Source organism: Melanotaenia boesemani, chromosome 2 (assembly GCF_017639745.1).
Source record: "Melanotaenia boesemani isolate fMelBoe1 chromosome 2, fMelBoe1.pri, whole genome shotgun sequence".
NCBI lineage: Eukaryota > Metazoa > Chordata > Actinopteri > Atheriniformes > Melanotaeniidae > Melanotaenia > Melanotaenia boesemani.
In genome coordinates, this window is record NC_055683.1 from 28,103,151 (window position 1) to 28,124,930 (window position 21,780).

Sequence of the window (21,780 nt, forward strand, 5' to 3'; positions counted from 1 at the left end):
CTGGAGCAGAGGTACATAGAAATATTGATGGGAGATTTACAATAACCACGGCATAAAATGTAGCTATGTTTTTAATATCCATTAACTTGCTGAGTGTATTCAGACTCGTTTTCTTTCCGCCTCCCTTTTACTGAATAACTTGGGGAGCATTTGGAAAGGTGGAGAAGACAAGAAGTCAATAGATCTGGACAATTTAAATGTGGATTTTCAGGCTGTTTTAACTTTTCTCATGTTCATGTGGACTTCTTTATCACAATGACAAGCAAGTGGACCCTCCTGATCTTCAGTGAGTCATGTCATCTATTTGCAATATATACAACAGCTGAATCATCTCTTTTTTTTTCTTTTTTTTTGTGGTATTTTTGAGAAAGTTGTAAAAAATGTTCTGCGATTGTAGACAGGAAACCAAATACTTAAAACTTTTACTTTTTACTCAAAACTTTGAACAATATGTAATTAATTATTAACTAATTGGTAAATTAATGATGTAATTAAGTGTATATGTTCAGAATAGGATAAGTTTAAATGTTTGTTGAAATTAGTTAATAAAATGTGATGTTATGTCTGGTAATAGGCAGGTCGGTTAAAATGCATTTGGGTCGAAATTCTCTGTTTCATTGTTTCAAAACACTTAACATTTCTGGTTTAATTGGTGTAGCCTAATGAACAATTTGACTTCCTAACAAAACATACTTCTATTTCTTTCTGATTTTATATATATATATATATCAAGAAGTAATGGACTGTATCACAGAATAATGTTTTCTTGTTTGTTTACAGCTTTGTTCTTTTCCCTTGGCATGGACAAAGTGGAGACAAACTGTCCTCTTGGCTTTTCATCGGATTCTGAAGGCTGCGTTGGTATGGAAAATAAATAAATAAAAATAATATAAAAATACATTAGAGTCTAAGAATAACCAGCACAGTCTCACTTTTAATTGTGTGTAATAGTGATCATGCACTAGTATCATTCACTCTGAGAAATAAACCAGCATCTAGAAACTGGAGATTTAATACATCATTACTTAAAGATCCTGAGTTTATCAGCTACTTTAAAAGAGAATGGTCTTTATATCTAGAAAACAACAACTTACCAGAAACCTTAGCGTGTGTTCTTTGGGAAGCAGGAAAAACAGTAATGAGAGGTAAAATAATTTCCTTCTCTTCTCATAAGAAAAAGAAGGAAACTTTTAGAATTTCAGAGTTAGAAACAGAATTGAATCCCTAGAGGACGTTTACCATGTCTCCCCAGAAGAACACATACTGGACGCCATAAAAAAAAAGCTAAACATGAACTTAAAATAATAGATAAAAAGCACAATTCTGGGTGCAAACACTTTGCTTGTAGAACTTTGACCATTGAAATAAATCTGGAAAGTTAAAAACAAACAAGGAGAAAACAACGATCTCCTCTGCAAAAGATCCAGAAGAAAACATCAGCCACGACCCTGACAAGATAAATAACATTGTCAAAGAATTCTATAAAACATTATATAAATCACAACTAAACACAACATATGAGAATATTGATCAATATCTCCAATATCAACATATGAAAAAAACAAAAAATACCTTAACATATTAAGCTAACTAATATTACTCTACTATTAAAACCAGGAAAAGACCCCACACTTCCATCCAGTACTGTCCAAATTCATTAATAAATGTAGATTTTAATATGATCAGCAAAGCTCTGGCCAGAAGGATAAAAAAAATGACCCCTCTAATAATACATCATGACCAAACGGGTTTTATTAAACGTAGACATTCCTCTATTAACATGCACAGATTAATTAACGTTATAGATTATTCTACTCTACATAATCTGGAATTCACAGTCATTTCTTTAGAAGCAAAAAAAATAAATTTCACTGAGTAAACTGGAAATTTTTATTAACAACATTGAACAAATTTGGGTTTGGGCTATCTTTTATAGACTGGATAAAAATATTATATAACAACCCAAATGCATGTGTGAAAACCAATGATCAAACGTCTCCAAGCTTCTGTTTACAGAGAGGCACCAGACAGGGCTGCCTGTTTTCTCCTTCACTGGCAGCTGTTTTCCTGTCAAAGCCGTAGGAAATTTGCTGGTGTGTTTATGTACAAATGCAGCAGTTTGTTGTCTGGTGATAGTTTGGATTGAAGGGTCGTTGCTTTCTATCTATATGTTTTTGTCTCCTCTTCCTTCTTTCTGTTCTCCCTTTTGCTTCTTTTTGCTGTCTTCCTTCTTTTTCTGTCCCCTTCGGTCAGGTCCAGCAAGATTATATAGATTCCATAATTCAATGTAAATAAATACCAGTAAATAAATTAATTAATCAGCTTATTAAAAGGAGCCTAATACAGGTTTTTAAAAAAATAGAAAAATAATAATTGTGTGTAATGGTGAGTGCATATATGTCTATAAAACACAAAAAACAAAAAAAATTCAAAGATCATGAACTCACTATATTATCTGGGCTCCGAATCTGTTTCATATCTACACCCTTGTCTTAGGGTTGAACGATCTCCCCGTTTAACTTTAATGTTACAAATACAAAATTGTACAACTACACCATTTTAAGCTATTACACATTTTCTTGTGAGACTGGGCTGTGTTTGCTAAATACTTTAGTCAAATAAATTTGTTCACTTTATTTTTCATCAAAGATCAATAAAAATATACAAATTTTCAAGCAGCCATTCATTTAATCTTTGATTTTACATTTCTGTCTCCTCTACTAAGATGATGATGAATGTAACATGTTGCCTGATATCTGTGGAAAAAATACAAATTGTATTAACACGGTAGGCAGCTTCTCCTGCCAGTGTACTGATGGTTTTGGACCATTAGGAAAAGTTACAGTTGGATCATCTATAACATGTGAAGGTAAGTTATCTTGAATCAGTGGGTGCAATGATTATGATCTTTCATAAAGTTTATCTTCTACAGTTAAAACTCAAACATAATGTGTCCTTCTCTCTTCCTTTAAGACATAAATGAATGTACGACCAACAGCAACATCTGTGGACCAAATGCAAAATGTCAAAACATAATTGCCAAATATTTCTGCTTCTGTGAAAACGGCTTCAACACCTCTACTGGAGTGAAAATATTTCATCATAGTGACAATGTAACATGCAGAGGTAACATGATGATGATGATGATGATGATGATCTACTGTGCAGCAGTTTCAGTGTGATTATCAATGCATATAAGGTTGTGATTGAGGGTTAGTTTCCTTTCTCCCAAAGTTTCTCCTTTTTCTTTTCATGTAGATATTGATGAATGTCAGCAAGACAACATTTGTGGTCTGAATGCATCATGTTTAAACACACAAGGCAGTTTTTACTGTGTCTGTAATTCTGGCTTCAGACTGAAATCTGGCAAATCTAACTTCACTGATGATTCGGAGCAATGCCAAGGTGGGAGTTATGACATAAAACTACAAAACATGTTAACATAAAATCATATCTATAATGTATTTGGTCAAACAACAATTTAAATCATAGTTTTCACTTGCTTCTTAATTTTAAATGTATCATGTGTCCAACAGGACATTTATTGTAATTGATCTGACTGAAACACACAAAATGTGATCACTGACCTGTCCTTGTTTTCTTTCCTCCTCAGACACATGTATGATTGATAAGACAATCTGTGGAAATGGAACCTGCTACCCTGGAGCCAGTGGACATTACTGTGCATGCCATGCAGGGTTCACTAACTATGGCAACGTAAAGTCACCCTGCACTGGTAAAAACACAACTGTATTCATTTTTCCCAGCAGCCATTATAAAACTTGTATTCACTTTGTAATTAACAGAGTAATGTAGACTGTATTATGGGTCATCAAATACAAATATTGCATCAAAATTTCTTTTTAATCCAGAACTGAACTGTGATATGTTCAAAGATGTGAACAATCTGAGAGAGGTAACTCTACAACAGAAACTCATTCATCTAAAATGAACATTTATTTAAATGTCTGATGTCTCACACAGTTATTTCATCTTCTCTGAATTCCTCTCACAGACACTTGCCATTGCACAGGATTATTTCATGCAGCTGAATAAAACCTGTCAAAAGCTCACAGAAATCAAGAATCCAAAAGAGGTGGATGGAGAGGACTTACTAAAGGTACAAATGACTGACAGAAATATCTCACTGTGAAAAGAACAGAAAAAACTTCAAGTTTCCCCAACCAGAATAGAAACAGGAAGTGCTACCCCCACAAGTTCTGTTAAATGGTGTTCAGATGTACTTGTATGTGCTGCACAAAACTAGATTATTTATACAATGCTATGCAGCCTGAAAGTCTGGTGTCAGTCTATGTATCTTGTTTTCTTTTCACACACTTATGCTGCTCCTTTTCTCCTCCTCTCTTGTGGTTGCTGCGTTTGATGTCCACGGTCGATGAACTCTTGTTTAGTAGAGCTCTTAATGGAAAAAGGAAAATCTCCACTTTTCAGGACTTAATGGAGCATGCCCTGAGGCTTATAGGACCTTTTCTTTCAACCCCAGTAACAAAAAGATCCTCCATTTACACAGGTTTAAATTAACTGATATAACAATTCCAACTTGAAACTGTTTTTTTAAGTATTATCTTTAAACATTCAATTAGCTTATAGATTATTTTCTCACTAATCTATGCATTTTGTACAAGTTGTATATGTTCATTCAAGCTTACATTTATTCTTGTGTCCAGAAATGGAGTTGTTGGTAGAAAAAGGGTCAGTCCTGCCCAAAGGAACAAGGACTTTATCATCTACGCATGCTCAACTAGACATTGACTTGGAAGTGGCTGCAGGAGATCCCTCCCATTACCCTGGTAATGATCATGCCTTTGAATAACACATTTGTAAACTCTGAATTTAACCCGTTAATTCTCTTTCTTCCTGCTGTGCAACAGGCTTCACAACAGTATCATTACTAAGTTATTCAAACCTGGAAGAATATGCAGATGGCTTCTTTAGTGCGATGAAACCAGATGAGAAGCAAAGTTATAAGATAAACTCCAAAGTGGTTACTGTCACAGTCAGTAACAGAAACACCAGGCACCTAAAAGAGCCAATCATTTTAACTTTGCACCACCTTGAACAGGTAAAAAGGAAAGACTATTAACCTTCTGTTTCATATGATTCTTCTTTGCAAGGCGAATATCACAATTATGGTTTTGGTTTTTGGTATGTTTTTTGTTTTACAGTTAAATGAAACTTCTCACACCTGTGTGTTCTGGGATTCTTCGGAGAATGACGGGACATGGTCATCTCATGGCTGCAGTGTTGTGGAGTCTAACTTGAATCACACTGTTTGTTCCTGTAACTACCTGAGCAGCTTTGCTGTGCTCATGGCCCTCTATGAGGTTGAGGTAAAACGTCTCTCATGTATATGATTTTTTTTTTTATATTTTTCTTTAGCAAATTCTAAAATTTAAATCCATTGTGGTATATGCTAATGAAACTGTTCTGTCTCCTAACAGAACAAGTTTGAGTTGCAGCTGATTACCTGGGTGGGCCTATCCCTTTCATTAATTTGTCTGTTCATCTGCATCCTGACGTTCTCATTGATCCGCTCCATTCAAGGCCCAAGAACCACCATCCACCTGCACCTTTGCATCAGCCTCTTCATTGCTATCCTTATATTTCTTGCAGGCATTTCTCAGACGGAGAACAGGGTAAATACTGTAACAGCTTGATGACTAAATGAGTTCATTAAGTGTCTACCACCTACAAAATATAGTAGAGTGATAGATCGAATTAAAGTAAGCCACTAAATGATACATTCATTGTTAGAGATTGAGTCAGCAACTCATCCCTTCATTTCTTGTGCTTGTCTTTTCAACTTCCCTTCTTCCCTTTTCACTTGTGCCATGCTAATCTTTATCTCTCTCTCCCTCTTAGGTTGGCTGTGCAGTGGTAGCAGGGATGCTGCACTTTTTATACCTGGCAGTATTTTGCTGGATGTGTCTGGAAGGCATACAGCTCTTTAGGATGGTAGTCCTGGTCTTTAACACCAACTTTAAAACCCTCTACATGATGGCCGGTGGCTACGGAGTCCCAGCTGTAATTGTTGCTATTTCTGCATTAGTTAATGCTAAAGGATATGGCACTGAGAAATAGTAAGTTTCCCAGATACCTTGATCTCATATTCATCCAGATTAATCTCTTCATTTTCTTATATAATTTATACTCTAATCTCAAGTTATACTGTTATATATTCTGCTTAAAAAATGCTCCAATGCATTACAGTTGTTGGCTAAACCTGGAATCCATTTGGAGTTTCTTTGGCCCTGCCTGTGTCATCATCTTTGTAAGAATTAAAGAAAATTTAGACAAATTATGTCCTGAAAATTTACTGCAGTTCTCTTTTAAGACTCTTTGCTCTTGTCTTTCAGGTGAACATTTTTTTCTTTCTCATCACTGTGTGGAAGTTGGCACAGAAGTTTTCAAGTTTGAATCCAGACCTGGACAGCTTGCAGAAAATAAAGTAAGTTACCCCTGAGCCATGAGCTGTCTGCAACAATCTGAAACATATTATAATGCACCATGAGTCACACTTTCCCATGTAAAAAAAATAGAATTTCTTTTATTGCCTCACCTATAAAGTCAAAAATGGGTGTTACTAGTTATGGTGTCTTAACTGCCTAAGTGACCTGCATGCATCTTTATTACCTCCTACAGGGCGTTCACCATTACTGCAGTGGCTCAGCTCTGCATACTCGGCACTATGTGGATCTTCGGTTGTTTCCAGTTTGAGAAGGGCACTATCGTCATGTCTTACCTGTTCACCATCTTTGGCAGCCTTCAGGGGGTTACGTTGTTTGTCATGCACTGTCTGTTTTCTAAACAGGTTTGTCATGGTTCTTACATCTAAAAAGGAAGAAAAAAGAAAGTTATAAAAGAAAGAAGCTTCGCTACATCTTAATTAAGTTTGCATTTTGATGATGATTATTTTGTTTTATTTTATTTTTTTTTTATTATTATTTTTAATTATAGGTGAGAGAGGAGTATGAAAGAATCCTGTCTCGAATCAGTGCTCCTCCGAAGAAGAAATATTCAGAGTTCAGTTCCCACTCCAGCAAAGAAAATGTAAGCAGTTGTTTCTTTTCTAATGTAGTGGTTCTTTGCTAAACCAGGGATGCATTTTTACTTACAAATTAAGCAAGAGAAATATTAAATCAAACATGATAGTTAAACACTTCACCTGAAATAGATTTAATAGAATTTATACCATGGTTTGGGTGAATACTCGATTCTGATTGGCTATAGGGTGTCCATTAAAAAGTAATAATAGACACCTATAAAAGAAGTTCCGGCCAAATAGACTTTTGTTGTAAATTATTGCACTGACTAAATGCTAGTTGGTATACGTGGCAACAGAAACTCAGACGCCAGGCTGCAGACGCGCCAGATCTTGTCGGTGATGGCACATCGCTGTGAAAGCAGCTTGCAGGCTTACTGGGCTCCGTCAGTCCAGGAGAAATGAGAATGGAGCAACATTTTGTCGTCCCGCAATGTCCCAACCAGCAGTGGTCAGGGTCCACAAACGTTAAATCTCCATCCTTCAAACACCACTATGGACACACCAGTATCTTTATGAGATGTCGCGATCAACGGCAATGTTACATTTAATTTTTAGTAGTTCGTCACCTGTCTTTCTTTCTTAATTACCTTACTAACGTACTTATTTGATATAGAGTGAATGGTGGATAATATTATAAAAAGGATTTAGGATAGACTTACTTGCTTGATACATATTTAATGATCAGAGTGAATGGTGGATAATATTTCTTGCAATAAAAACAATGTAAGAAACTATCTGTGGACTTTGAAACAAAATGTCGCATCATCCTCTGCACACACACAAGCTGTAAGAGCTGAACCCGCCCTATGAATTGATGTTAACTGCGGCCGATCGAGCTGCAGGTTCTCTGTCAGAGCCGATTACCTTGACAACGCATTACAACGAGCGATATAAAAATGGTCCACTGAGCCGCTTCTTGTGAAAAACTTATTATTTAAACAGTAAAAAGACAACATTACCGTATTAATAATTGATTTAATATTTATATCTTTCGTAAATGACCATGGTATAAGCAGGATAATGCCCTTCGAGGTGTCCATTATCATAAATTAATAGACGACGCAGAGGCGTGAACCGTCCGACGCAACCGACCGACGCGTTAACTGTTAAATTCAAAATGCCCCCAAAGACACACGTGGTTGTTTTTCAAGGTTTGAAGCACAGAAATAATAGCTGTGTAAAGATGTGCATTGCCATTTTCAGATCTTGTCTTATTCATGAAATATAATTCACATTAGTCCAAAGTCACAAACTAAAATTTATCAATTTTTCCATCTTCAGGGATCCAAAAGCACCCAGGACACAAAAGAGTCTCACATTTGAGGAGATGAACCAGAACTGGAGACAAAACTCTGATTGACTAAAGACTGATATTTCAGATGTGGTGTCATCTTCTGTCCTCTCATAGCCACTGCACCAACTTGTTGTACTACAACATTTTGTAAATAATGAGCAAGTCTGTGTATTTTAAGATAATGGATTAACTATTGGATCTAAAAAAAAAACATTCCACTGTTTTATTATGCTAACATATTATGTTTATTTTGTGTATTCATACTATATATAAAAGTCCTGCATATTTTCATATTTTAAGAAAGCTATTACCTTGACTCATATTTAAAATGTAAAGATGTGCTTTACTTTCTGCCAAGTTATAAAAAAAACTTATACAGTTATTTTACAAAAAAAAAAATCTGTAAAAATATTCATACTTATTTTTAATGGAAATGAGGAAGATATTGTGAGGACCTGTTGTGTCAGGTACCTTTAATAATAGTTATTTTGTCCTGGTACTTGATTTAGCCAGCAAGAACAATCCTATGGATATTTCTGCAAGCACTTTCTTTTCTCTGCAGTCTTTAAAATGCTGATGTATAAAACGGAAGAAATATGAATACAACTATAAAGCACTTCTTATTTATGTTTTGAATGTATGTTGTTGTATATATTGCTGGGCATTTTTGCAGATATTACTATTTTTCTGAAAATCCTGTGTATTGTAGGATTTCTAAATATTTTTTATAGAGTTTTTTTAAATGAACCAAGTTCATATTATTGTTTCAAAAGGGGAGTTTAAAAAGTATTGTCATGTGGAATTTTAAACCTGCTGTCCTGTTAAACCTGGTTTATCACACACTTGAATTTTAAATTGATTTGTATTTCCAATTAAGTTTTCATGTCTTTACTTAAATGCATTTTTAAAATGTAATTTCTTTTTACTGTTAAGTGTCTATATTTTCTCAAAATAAATAATAAACATCTCATTTTTAAATTATCTTTAACTGATTTCAAGTTTGGTCCTTACTGTGACATATGTCTGCTACCCACACATTTTTGTGTTGCTCATTCCATAAATGCATGATATTAAACTTCAGTGTAGACTGTCCTACAATGTATAATACATCACATATACAATTAGTATTATTAAAGGGAAGAAATAATTGACCAAAAAAGAATCTTCTGACATTTTTTGCAAAGTCATGGTTAGGTTCCTGCTGCATCACAGGACCTACACAGAGACAAACTTCCATGCACACTGAACCTCACTCCTAGGGTCAACTTAGAATCACCAGTTAATCAAACATACATGGTTTTGGACTGTAGGAAAAGATGAAGTACCCTTGCACATGGCAAACATGCTAATTCCATACAGAAAAGCACCAGCCAAGGTTCACACCAGAAAACTTCATGCTGTAAAGTTGCAGTGTTAGTCATCACACCACTGTGAAGGTGATAATGATAATGTTCAGTACAAGCCAGTAAAGCCTCATTATTATTAGCCTTATTATTCAAGACTGGGTTCTTTTGAATTACTCTAATGATTGTTGATTTTATTTTTCTGACATGGATACTTGTCTCACCTTAATGAGCCATAAATGTCTTTTTGGCTTGTGAGAATGAAAACGATTGCAAATTTAATAAACAAAAATGTATAAAATGACTTTGAATATGACTATTTAACCATTTAACCTTCAATGGATCAATACTACAAATCTAAATAAAAATGACAACTGAGATCTATTTTGCTCTAAAGTGTCAACATAAGTGATTAATCACTGGAAGTTAACTATCTGGCAAGGAAGATGGAAAACGCAGGTCTGCTTGATAGAGATACTTACTTGAGCTAAATATGTTGCTACCTTGATGGTGAAATAGAGTGAATTAAAAATCTGTTTTTAAAATTCATGTAGTTTTAAAAACAAAAACATTATTTTGTGTGGTCATCATTTGATTGTGATGTTATACATGGTGTTTGGAAATAAGATGGTTAAATTTAAGCTAGGCTAACTGGTGCCAGGTGGTAAGATTTTTTGTGTTTGGTGTGACATATTTACTAATAAATGTCTGAAGCATATGTTTTACATGAGTGATCACAAGAAAGGAATTAACTTGCCGCTGCATCTTCTTTCAGTAGCAACATTTGTCATGAGGCCATTTCCTCTGTTTGCATGCATGAGCATTTTGTTCACAGCTATGTGTGCTAGATTGTACCAGTGTGCAGCACAGGCAGGAAGTGTGTGCAATTTCATTAGCTGTGGAGTGTTCTGTGTGTGTGTGTGTGTGCGTGTGTGTGTGTGTGTGTGTGTGTGTGTGTGTGTGTGTGTGTGTGTGTGTGTGTGTGTGTGTGTGTGTGTGTGTGTGTGTGTGTGTGAGAGTGTGGGTGGGTGTATGTGTGCGTGCGTGCGTGCGTGCGTACATGGGTGCGTACATGGGTGTGTGTATATGTGTGTTTCTTATCTCATTACATCATCTTTAGATCAAAAGAAATGATATACACATACATTCCTGTTAACAAAATGATATGTAAAGAAAAATAAAAAGCATTGACCTTCAGTGGAAATAGTTGACTTTGATGTTAGTTGTAGTTGTAGCAAGTATATTTATAAGTACAGTATTTTTATAATTAGATGTGCATAGAACCAGTCTCAGCCAGTTATCTGAAGTCAAATAATTTAGATATGTTCTAACAGAAGTGACCAAAACCATTGTAAGATTCATTCCGGTGCTCCTTAAAAGTACCTCCTCTGTCAACAGTGGGGAACTTTCAAGTAGGATGCAGCGTGAGCTGGCAGCAGGTAAAAGGGCATGCCAATTCCCAGGTATACAAACTGGCTCTTGGGACATAGAGTGTTACTGACAGGCAGGAACCTCAGCTGCTGTGTGAAGCAGAACCAACTAGGTTTAGGTGGCTATAGATAAATGTGGTCACACAATATAGACTCTGGGACCAAACTGTTGTTGAAAGACTGGACTGTTTCATACTCTGGAGTTGCCTAAAGGAAGAGGAATCAAGCAGGTGTGGGAATACTCGCAAGGCCCTGGCTAAGTGTTTTGGTGTAGGAGTTCTCACCAGTGTAAAGAAATTTATAGAGATACTCATCAAGGAATTATTTAAGTGTGCTACGTATTTTCATTTATATTCTTACTCTGTTAATTATATTGACTATCTCTTATCTTTAAGCTCATATATTTACTGATAGTGTGCTTAAGCAACAATGAGACTCTTCATATGGGGGGATGTGAGAAGTACATGTGAGGGGCTGACTAAAGGTGTGTCGCCAATAAAACAGCATGGGGAATGTTACCCTTAAGGGAGATTTCTGGGTCGACCGGAGTTCAGAGGAGATACCTTGTTTGTCTGTGTGTGTTTTCTTTGTCCCTGTTTTCCAGAACAAAAGAAGCCACCAAATGGATGGGTGTCACAAGGAGGGGGGTCGACATCTGCATGAGACTGACCTGTGACTCCAGCTGACCCTACTTCTGCAACTCCAGCATGAGTCAGCAAAACTGTGTATATTCAGACCCCTATATAAGGATTCCAGGATCAGTTAGAGGGAGTTCTGACTGTAACAGCAGCAGACTCCGTATTGTATTAGTCCAGGGGACAGACAATACGAATCCAGAATTCTGTATTTGCACATTTCTCATATCAATTGTAATTAATAAATTAGTTAACTGAGAGAAGTAGTCTGTCATATTTTGATCCATCAAAGAACACGCAGGAGAAGACCCTAAAGAGAAAGGTAACAAGAAAATGTGTGGAACAGTACCTTATTAATTAGGAAAGTGGGAAATTAGTACCTGCCTATTTTAATACTGTGGGAAGAAGTACCTGTTCTTTATTACTTGTGCATTTTTAAGGTTTTCTCCAACACCAGTGAATGAGAAGGTTGCCTTTCTAAGACTACAAGTTACAGGAACAAATGCTCTGAAGTTTATGTGTGTCCTAAACAGCAATTCCAAGTATACATTGCAGCCTGAGAGGCTCTTGGTACTGTCCAGAGTGTCTTGTCACCAAGGGACTACATTGTTCTCCAGGGGGACTTTAGTTCTCATATCAAATCAAATTTTATTTATAGAGCACTTTTCATGCACAAAGCAACACAAAGTGCTGTATATAATAAAAAAAATAAATAAAAAAAAATTTAAAGCCTTCACACATCAAAGAATGTAACAAAAAGTTAAAAGGCACTCCTCATAGTAGTACACACACACAATCACACATACAAACAAAAAACATCATTCATCCATGTTTTCATTCATTCAATAAATGGGAACACACCCCAAATGTACCTTTTAGTCTGGACATTGGTTTAATGAAGCGCATTATGAGCAGGATCCCCCCACCCAGAGCGACTAAAATGATAGGACCAGATAGTCGTTACACAGATCACTATTTACTGTCTCTGAACTGAATGTAAGTACAAAAATAATAATAAAATGAAAACATCTGGCTTGGTGCTGCTCTTCTATTGCCATGTGGACAATGGAAGAGCTAGTGTTCATGGTAAGGCATCTTTGCTCCATGCCTTACCATGAACACTAGAGAGAGAGAGAAATCCCCTCCCTCAAAGTTTCACTTATCTCAGCATGTAAACTCAGCAAGACGAGCAGATTAAGAGTCAAAGCAGAAAGGGAGACTGGAGCAGAGGTACATAGAAAAATTGATGGGAGATTTACAATAACCATGGCATAAAATGTAGCTATGTTTTTAATATCCATTAACTTGCTGAGTGTATTCAGACTCGTTTTCTTTCCGCCTCCCTTTTACTGAATAACTTGGGGAACATTTAGAAAGGTGGAGAAGACAAGAAGTCAATAGATCTGGACAATTTAAATGTGGATTTTCAGGCTGTTTTAACTTTTCTCATATTCATGTGGACTTCTTTATCACAATGACAAGCAAGTGGACCCTCCTGATCTTCAGTGAGTCATGTCATCTATTTGCAATATATACAACAGCTGAATCATCTTTTTTTCTTTTTTTTTTTTTGTGGTATTTTTGAGAAAGTTGTAAAAAATGTTCTGCGGTTGTAGACAGGAAACCAAATACTTAAAACTTTTACTTTTTACTCAAAACTTTGAACAATATGTAATTAATTATGAACTAATTGGTAAATTAATGATGTCATTAAGTGTATATGTCCAGAATAGGATAAGTATAAAGGTTTGTTGAAATTAGTTAAAAAATGTGATGTTATGTCTGGTAATAGGCAGGTCGGTTAAAATGCATTTGGGTCGAAATTCTCTGTTTCATTGTTTCAAAACACTTAACATTTCTGGTTTAATTGGTGTAGCCTAATGAACACTTTGACTTCCTAACAAAACATACTTCTATTTCTTTCTGATTATATGTATATATATCAAGAAGTAATGGACTGTATCACAGAATAATGGTTTCTTGTTTGTTTACAGCTTTGTTCTTTTCCCTTGTCATGGGCGAAGTGGAGACAAAATGTTCTCATGGGTATTCAGAGGCTTCTGAAGGCTGCGTTGGTATGGAAAATAAATAAATAAAAATAATATAAAAATACATTACAGTCTAAGAATAACCAGCACAGTCTCACTTTTAATTGTGTGTAATAGTGATTACGCACTAGTATCATTCACTCTGAGAAATAAACCAGCATCTAGAAACTGGAGATTTAATACATCATTACTTAAAGATCCTGAGTTTATCAGCGACTTTAAAAGAGAATGGTCTTTATATCTAGAAAACAACAACTTACCAGAAACCTTAGCGTGTGTTCTTTGGGAAGCAGGAAAAACAGTAATGAGAGGTAAAATAATTTCCTTCTCTTCTCATAAGAAAAAGAAGGAAACTTTTAGAATTTCAGAGTTAGAACTCAGAATTGAATCCCTAGAGGACGTTTACCATGTCTCCCCAGAAGAACACATACTGAACGCCATAAAAAAAGCTAAACATGAACTTAAAATAATAGATAAAAAGACACAACTAAACACAACATATGAGAATATTGATCAATATCTTTGTAAAATCAATCTTCCAAAATTAAAACATGAAAATAAAATAACCTTGGATTCACCTCTTTCAGTCGGCGAACTCCATGAAGCTCTCCAGCATATGCCCAACAATAACGCTCCAGGTCCAGATGGTCATCCAGCTGAATTCTATAAAGAATTCTGGACAATGCTGGCACCCATAACAATATATTATTAGAAATAAGAAAAAACAAAAAAACAAAAAATACCTTAAAATATTAACCTAGCTAATATTACTCTACTATTAAAACCAGGAAAAGACCCCACACTTCCATCCAGTACTGTCCAAATTCATTAATAAATGTAGATTTTAAAATGATCAGCAAAGCTCTGGCCAGAAGGATAAAAAATGACCCCTCTAATAATACATCATGATCAAATGGGCTTTATTAAAGTTAGACATTTCTCTACTCACATGCACAAATTAATTAACATTATAGATTGTTCTACTCTACATAATCTGGAATTCACAGTCATTTCTTTAGACGCAAAAAAAAAACATTTCACTGAGTAAACTGAGTTAACAACATTGAACAAATTTGGGTTTGGGCTATCTTTTATAGACTGGATAAAAATATTATATAACAACCCAAATGCATGTGTGAAAACCAATGATCAAACTTCTCCAAGCTTCTGTTTACAGAGAGGCACCAGACAGGGCTGCCTGCTTTCTCCTTCACTGGCAGCTGTTTTCCTGTCAAAGCCGTAGGAAATTTGCTGGTGTGTTTATGTACAAATGCAGCAGTTTGTTGTCTGGTGATAGTTTGGATTGAAGGGTCGTTGCTTTCTATCTATATTTTTTTGTCTCCTCTTTCTACTTTCTGTTCTCCCTTTTGCTTCTTTTTGCTGTCTTCCTTCTTTTTCTGTCCCCTTCGGTCAGGTCCAGCAAGATTACATAGATTCCATAATTCAATGTAAATAAATAACAGTAAATACATTAATTAATCAGCTTATTAAAAGGAGCCTAATACAGGTTTTAAAAAAGAAAAGAATTAATTGTGTGTAATGGTGAGTGCATATATGTCTATAAAACACAAAAAACAAAAAAATTCAAAGATCATGAACTCACTATATTTTCTGGGCTCCAAATCTGTTTCATATCTACACCCGTGTCTTAGAGTTGAACGATCTCCCCGTTTAACTTCACATTAAAATGTTACAAATACAAAATTGTACAACTATACCATTTTAAGCTATTACACATTTTCTTGTGAGACTGGGCTGTGTTTGCTAAATACTTTAGTCAAATAAAATTGTTCAAAGATCAATAAAAAAAATACAATTATTCAAGCAGCCATTCATTTAATATTCTTTTATTATCAATTTCTGTTTCTTCTAATAAGATGTTGATGAATGTGACATGATGCCTGATATCTGTGGAAAACATGCAACTTGTACTAACACGAATGGCAGCTACTCCTGCCAGTGTACTGATGGTTTTGAATTTAAATCACCCATATCACCTGGATCATCTATAACATGTGAAGGTAAGTTATCTTGAATCAGTGGGTGCAATGATTATGATCTTTCATAAAGTTTATTTCCTACAGTTAAAACTCAAACATAATGTGTCCTTCTCTCTTCCTTGAAGACATAAATGAATGTAAAACCAACAGCAACATCTGTGGACCTAATGCAAAATGTCACAACATAATTGCCAATTATTACTGCTTCTGTGAAAACGGCTTCAACACCTCTACTGGAGTGAAAACATTTCATTATAGTGACAATGTAACATGCAGAGGTAACATGATGATGATGATGATGATGATCTACTGTTCAGCAGTTTCAGTGTGATTATCAATGTACATAAGGTTGTGAGTGAAGGTTAGTTTCCTTTCTCCCAAATTTTCTCCTTTTTCTTTTCGTGTAGATATTAATGAATGTCAGCAAGACAACATTTGTGGGCTGAATGCATCATGTTTAAACACACAAGGCAGTTTTTACTGTGTCTGTAATTCTGGCTTCAGACTGAAATCTGGCAAATCTAACTTCACTGATGATTCAGAGCAATGCCAAGGTGGGAGTTATGACATAAAACTACAAAACACGTTAACATACAATCATATCTATAATGTATTCGGTCAAACAACAATTTAAATCATAGTTTTAACTTGCTTCTTAATTTTAAATGTATCATGTGTCCACCAGGACATTTATTGTAATTGTTCTGACTGATACACAAAAAATGTGATCACTGACCTGTCCTTGTTTTCTTTCCTCCTCAGACACATGTATGATTGATAAGACAATCTGTGGAAATGGAACCTGCTACCGTGGAGCCAGTGGACATTACTGTGCATGCCATGCAGGGTTCACTAACTATGGCAACGTAAAGTCATCCTGCACTGGTAAAAACACAACTGTATTCATTTTTCCCAGCAGCCATTATAAAACTTGTATCCACTTTGTAATTAACAGAGTAATGTAGACTGTATTATGGGTCATCAAACACAAATATTGCATCAAAATTTCTTTTTTATCCAGAACTGAACTGTGATATGTTCAAAGATGTGAACAGTCTGAGAGAGGTAACTCTACACCAGAAACTCATTCATCTAAAATGAACATTTATTTAAATGTCTGATGTCTCACACAGTTATTTCATCTTCTCTGAATTCCTCTCACAGACACTTGCCATTGCACAGGATTATTTCATGCAGCTGAATAAAACCTGTCACAAGCTCACAGAAAGCGAGAATCCAAAAGAGATGGATGGAGAGGACTTACTAAAGGTACAAATGACTGACAGAAATATCTCACTGTGAAAAGAACAGAAAAAACTTCAAGTTTCCCCAACCAGAATAGAAACAGGAAGTGCTACCCCCACAAGCTCTGTTAGATGGTGTTCAGATGTACTTGTATGTGCTGCACAAAACTAGATTATTTATACAATGCTATGCAGCCTGAAAGTCTGGTGTCAGTCTATGTATCTTGTTTTCTTTTCACACACTTATGCTGCTCCTTTTCTCCTCCTCTCTTGTGGTTGCAGGGTCTGATGTCCACGGTCGATGAACTCTTGTTCAGTAGAGCTCTCAATGGAAAAAAGAAAATCTCCACTTTTCTGGACTTAATGGAGCATGCCCTGAGGCTTATAGGATCTTTTTTATCAACCCCAGTAACAAAAAGATCCTCCAATTACACAGGTTTAAATTAACTGAAATAACTTGAATTTCAACAAATAAAAACTTAAGATTTAAACCTAACAATTCAAACTTGAAACTGTTTTTTAAGTATTATCTTTAAACATTCAATTAGCTTATAGATTATTTTCTCACTAATCTATGCATTTTGTACAAGTAGTATATGTTCATTCAGGCTTACATTTATACTTGTGTCCAGAAATGGAGTTGTTGGTAGAAAAAGGGTCAGTCCTGCCAAAAGGAACAAGGACTTTATCATCTACACATGCTCAACTAGACATTGAGTTGGAAGTGGCTGCAGGAGATCCCTCCCATTACCCTGGTAATGATCATGCCTTTGAATAACACATTTGTAAACATCTGAATTTAACCTGTTAATTCTCTTGTTCCTGCTGTGCAACAGGCTTCACAACAGTATCATTACTAAGTTATTCAAACCTGGAAGAATATGCAGATGGCTTCTTTAGTGCGATGAAACCAGATGAGAAGCAAAGTTATAAGATAAACTCCAAAGTGGTTACTGTCACAGTCAGTAACAGAAACACCAGGCACCTAAAAGAGCCAATCATTTTAACTTTGCACCACCTTGAACAGGTAAAAAGGAAAGACTATTAACCTTCTGTTTCATATGATTCTTCTTTGCAAGACGAATATCACAATTATGGTTTTGGTTTTTGGTATGTTTTTTGTTTTACAGTCAAATGAAACTTCTCACACCTGTGTGTTCTGGGATTCTTCGGAGAATGACGGGACATGGTCATCTCATGGCTGCAGTGTTGTGGAGTCTAACTTGAAATACACTGTTTGTTCCTGTAACTACCTGGGCAGCTTTGCTGTGCTCAAGGCCCTCTATGAGGTTGAGGTAAAACAACTCTCACATATATGATTTTTCTTTTTCTTTAGTAAATTCTAAAATTTAAATCCATTTTGGTATATGCTAATGAAACTGTTCTGTCTCCTAACAGAACAAGTTTGCGTTGCAGCTGATTACCTGGGTGGGCCTATCCCTTTCATTAATTTGTCTGTTCATCTGCATCCTGACGTTCTCATTGATCCGCTCCATTCAAGGTCCAAGAACCACCATCCACCTGCACCTTTGCATCAGCCTCTTCATTGCTATCCTTATATTTCTTGCAGGCATTTCTCAGACGGAGAACAGGGTAAATACTGTAACAGCTTGATGACTAAATGAGTTCATTAAGTGTCTACCACCTATAAAATATAGTAGAGTGATAGATCGAATTAAAGTAAGCCACTAAATAATACATCCATTGTTAGAGATTAAGTCAGCAACTCATCCCTTCTCATTTCTTGTTCTTGTCTTTTCAACTTCCCTTCTTCCCTTTTCACTTCTGCCATGCTAATCTTTATCTCTCTCTCCCTCTTAGGTTGGCTGTGCAGTGGTAGCAGGGATGCTGCATTTTTTTTGCCAGGCAGTATTTTGCTGGATGTGTCTGGAAGGCATACAGCTCTTTAGGATGGTAGTCCTGGTCTTTAACACCAACTTTAAAACCCTCTACATGATGGCCGGTGGCTACGGAGTCCCAGCTGTAATTGTTGCTATCTCTGCATTAGTTAATGCTAAAGGATATGGCACTGAGAAATAGTAAGTTTCCCAGATACCTTGATCTCATATTCATCCAGATTAATCTCTTCATTTTCTTATATAATTTATACTCTAATCTCAAGTTATACTGTTATATATTCTGCTTAAAAAATGCTCCAATGCATTACAGTTGTTGGCTAAACCTGGAATCCATTTGGAGTTTCTTTGGCCCTGCCTGTGTCATCATCTTTGTAAGAATTAAAGAAAATTTAGACAAATTATGTCCAATTATGTCTCTTTTAAGACTCTTTGCTCTTGTCTTTCAGGTGAACATTTTTTTCTTTCTCATCACTGTGTGGAAGTTGGCACAGAAGTTTTCAAGTTTGAATCCAGACCTGGACAGCTTGCAGAAAATAAAGTAAGTTACCCCTGAGCCATGAGCTGTCTGCAACAATCTGAAACATATTATAATGCACCATGAGTCACACTTTCCCATGTAAAAAAAATATAGACTTTTTTTTACTGCCTCACCTACAAAGTCAAAAATGGGTGTTACTAGTTATGGTGTCACGACTGCCTAAGTGACCTGCATGCATCTTTATTACCTCCTGCAGGGACTACACCATTACTGCAGTGGCTCAGCTCTACATACTCCTTTACTGCATACTCCGTGCTATGTGGATCTTCATTTCTTTCCAGTTTGAGAAGGGCACTGTCGCCATATCTTACCTGTTCACCATCTTTGGCAGCCTTCAGGGGGTTACGTTGTTTGTCATGCACTGTCTATTTTCTAAACAGGTTTGTCATGGTTCTTACATCTAAAAAGGAAGTTAAAGGAAGTTAAAAAAAAGAAAGAAGCTTCGCTACATCTTAATTAAGTTTAGATTTTGTTGATGACTATTTTATTTTAATTTATTTTATTTTTTACTTAGATTTTTTTTCCTCCTTTATTTTAGGTGAGAGAGGAGTATGAAAGAATCCTTTCTCAAATCTGTGAGCCACACAAGAAGACTTATTCTGAGGTCAGTTACTCCCACTTTAGTAAAGCAAATGTAAGCAGCTGTTTCTTTTCTAATGTAGAGGTTCTTTGCTAAACCAGGGATGCATTTTTACTCACCAATTAAGCAAGAGAAAGATTAAATCAAACATGGTAATTAAAGATTTCACATGAAATAGATTTAATCGAATTGATTTGTTACCTGTTAAATTCAAAATGCCCCCAAAGACACACACATGTGGCTTTTGAAAGTTTGAAGCACATAAGAAATAATAGCTGTGTAAAGATGTGCATTGCCATTTTCATATCTTGTCTTATTCTTGAAATATAATTCACATTAGTCCAAAGTCACAAATTAAAATTTATCCATTTTACCATCTTCAGGGATCCAAAAGCACCCAGAACACAAGAGAGTCTCATGTTTGAGGAGATGAACCAGAACTGGAGACAAAACTCTGATTGACTAAAAACTGATATTTCAGACGTGGTGTCATCTTCTGTCCTCTCATAGCCACTGCATCAACTTGTTGTACTACAACATTTTGTAAATAATGAGCAAGTATTTGTATTTTAGATGTAGGATTAACTATTGGATCTAAAAAAAAAGTAAAAAACACATTCCACTGCCATTAACTTGACGCATAATCAAAATGTAAGGATGTACTCTACTTTTTTTTTAAAAAAAACTTATATAGTTATTTTAGAACAAAAAAATCTGGAAAAATATTCGTACTTATTTTTAATGGAAATTATGAAGATATTGTGAGGGCCTGTTGTGTCAGGTACCTTTAATAATAGTTCTTTGCTGATGTAGATCTGTTACAGATTGTGAACTTGTCTTTAATTTCAGGCATCTTTCCAGAATTTCTAAAAGCAGCTGTAATCAAGCCTCTGCTAAAAAGGACAATCTAGATGAGTTACAAATGAGCAACTACAGACTGATCACAAATCTTCCTTTTCTAAGTAAGATAATCAAAAAAGCAGTTATTCATCAACTAAACGACTTAACACAAAACCACTGCTATGATGTCTTCCAGTCAGGTTTTAGACAGCACCACAGCACTGAGACTGCTCTGACCAAAGTCATTAATGACATATGTTTGAATGCAAATGATGGAAAAATGTCAGTCTTAGTCTTACTGGACCTCAGTTGATACAGTCGACCACAATATGTTGCTTAAAAGACTGGAGAAGTGGGTGGGCCTCTCTGGCACTGCGCTACACTGGTTTAAATCTTATTTAGAGAATAGAAAGTACTTTGTGTCAATAGGTAACTTTACATCTGAGCAGACAAGAATTACATATAGAGTTCATCAAGGTTCCATCCTGGGGCTTCTTCTGTTTAACATCTACGTGCTCCCACTAGCACAGGTCATAAAGAAGAACAAAATTAGTTACCATAGCTACGCAGAAATGCATAGATATGTATTACAATGTCACAAGGAGACCGAGGCCCCTTACAGGCTCTCGGTAAATGCATTGAGGAGATCAATTAAATACCTGCAGCTGATTCAGAACTCTGCTGCTCGAGTCCTCACTAAAACCAAGAAAGTGGACCACATCAGTCCAGCTCTGAGGTCTTTACACTGGCTGCCTGTTCATCAGAAAATAGATTTTGAAGTTCTGCTGCTGGTTTATAAAGCTCTGAATGGTTTAGGACCAAAATACATCAGTGACCTCTTGACCCATTATAATCCCGCCAGAACCCTCAGGTCATCTGGTTCCAGTTTCTTATCAGTTCCCA

The 21,780-nt window shown here is 35.8% G+C and overlaps 2 protein-coding genes across 4 annotated transcripts; both read left to right on the top strand.

Annotated features, from left to right (window-relative positions):
• Positions 1 to 20,804, top strand: LOC121652537 (adhesion G protein-coupled receptor E2-like). 2 transcript variants are annotated; one of them, XM_042005350.1, is made up of 19 exons: positions 1 to 286; positions 781 to 861; positions 15,694 to 15,837; positions 15,942 to 16,094; positions 16,224 to 16,370; positions 16,579 to 16,701; positions 16,838 to 16,881; positions 16,981 to 17,085; positions 17,343 to 17,496; positions 17,693 to 17,815; positions 17,897 to 18,087; positions 18,191 to 18,355; positions 18,459 to 18,653; positions 18,882 to 19,099; positions 19,230 to 19,290; positions 19,366 to 19,457; positions 19,654 to 19,837; positions 19,996 to 20,061; positions 20,421 to 20,804. In XM_042005350.1, the coding sequence occupies exons 1-19, from the start codon at positions 256 to 258 to the stop codon at positions 20,460 to 20,462; spliced, it is 2,319 nt and encodes a 772-aa protein (XP_041861284.1). In that variant the 5' UTR covers positions 1 to 255; the 3' UTR covers positions 20,463 to 20,804. The 2 variants fall into 2 exon arrangements, with proteins under 2 accessions (XP_041861284.1, XP_041861275.1); XM_042005341.1 differs by lacking the exons at positions 1 to 286; positions 781 to 861 and adding exons at positions 12,974 to 13,273; positions 13,763 to 13,843.
• LOC121652709 (adhesion G protein-coupled receptor E5-like) lies at positions 4,016 to 9,352 on the top strand. Of its 2 annotated transcripts, XM_042005638.1 has the most exons (12): positions 4,084 to 4,120; positions 4,413 to 4,531; positions 4,689 to 4,811; positions 4,893 to 5,083; positions 5,187 to 5,351; positions 5,463 to 5,657; positions 5,884 to 6,101; positions 6,232 to 6,292; positions 6,378 to 6,469; positions 6,664 to 6,832; positions 6,979 to 7,071; positions 8,348 to 9,352. In XM_042005638.1, exons 2-12 carry the CDS (start codon positions 4,459 to 4,461, stop codon positions 8,387 to 8,389), a joined length of 1,422 nt encoding a protein of 473 aa, XP_041861572.1. In that variant the 5' UTR covers positions 4,084 to 4,120; positions 4,413 to 4,458; the 3' UTR covers positions 8,390 to 9,352. The 2 variants fall into 2 exon arrangements, with proteins under 2 accessions (XP_041861580.1, XP_041861572.1); XM_042005646.1 differs by lacking the exon at positions 4,413 to 4,531 and having other exon boundaries at positions 4,016 to 4,120.
• Positions 20,805 to 21,780: the final 976 nt, after the last annotated feature.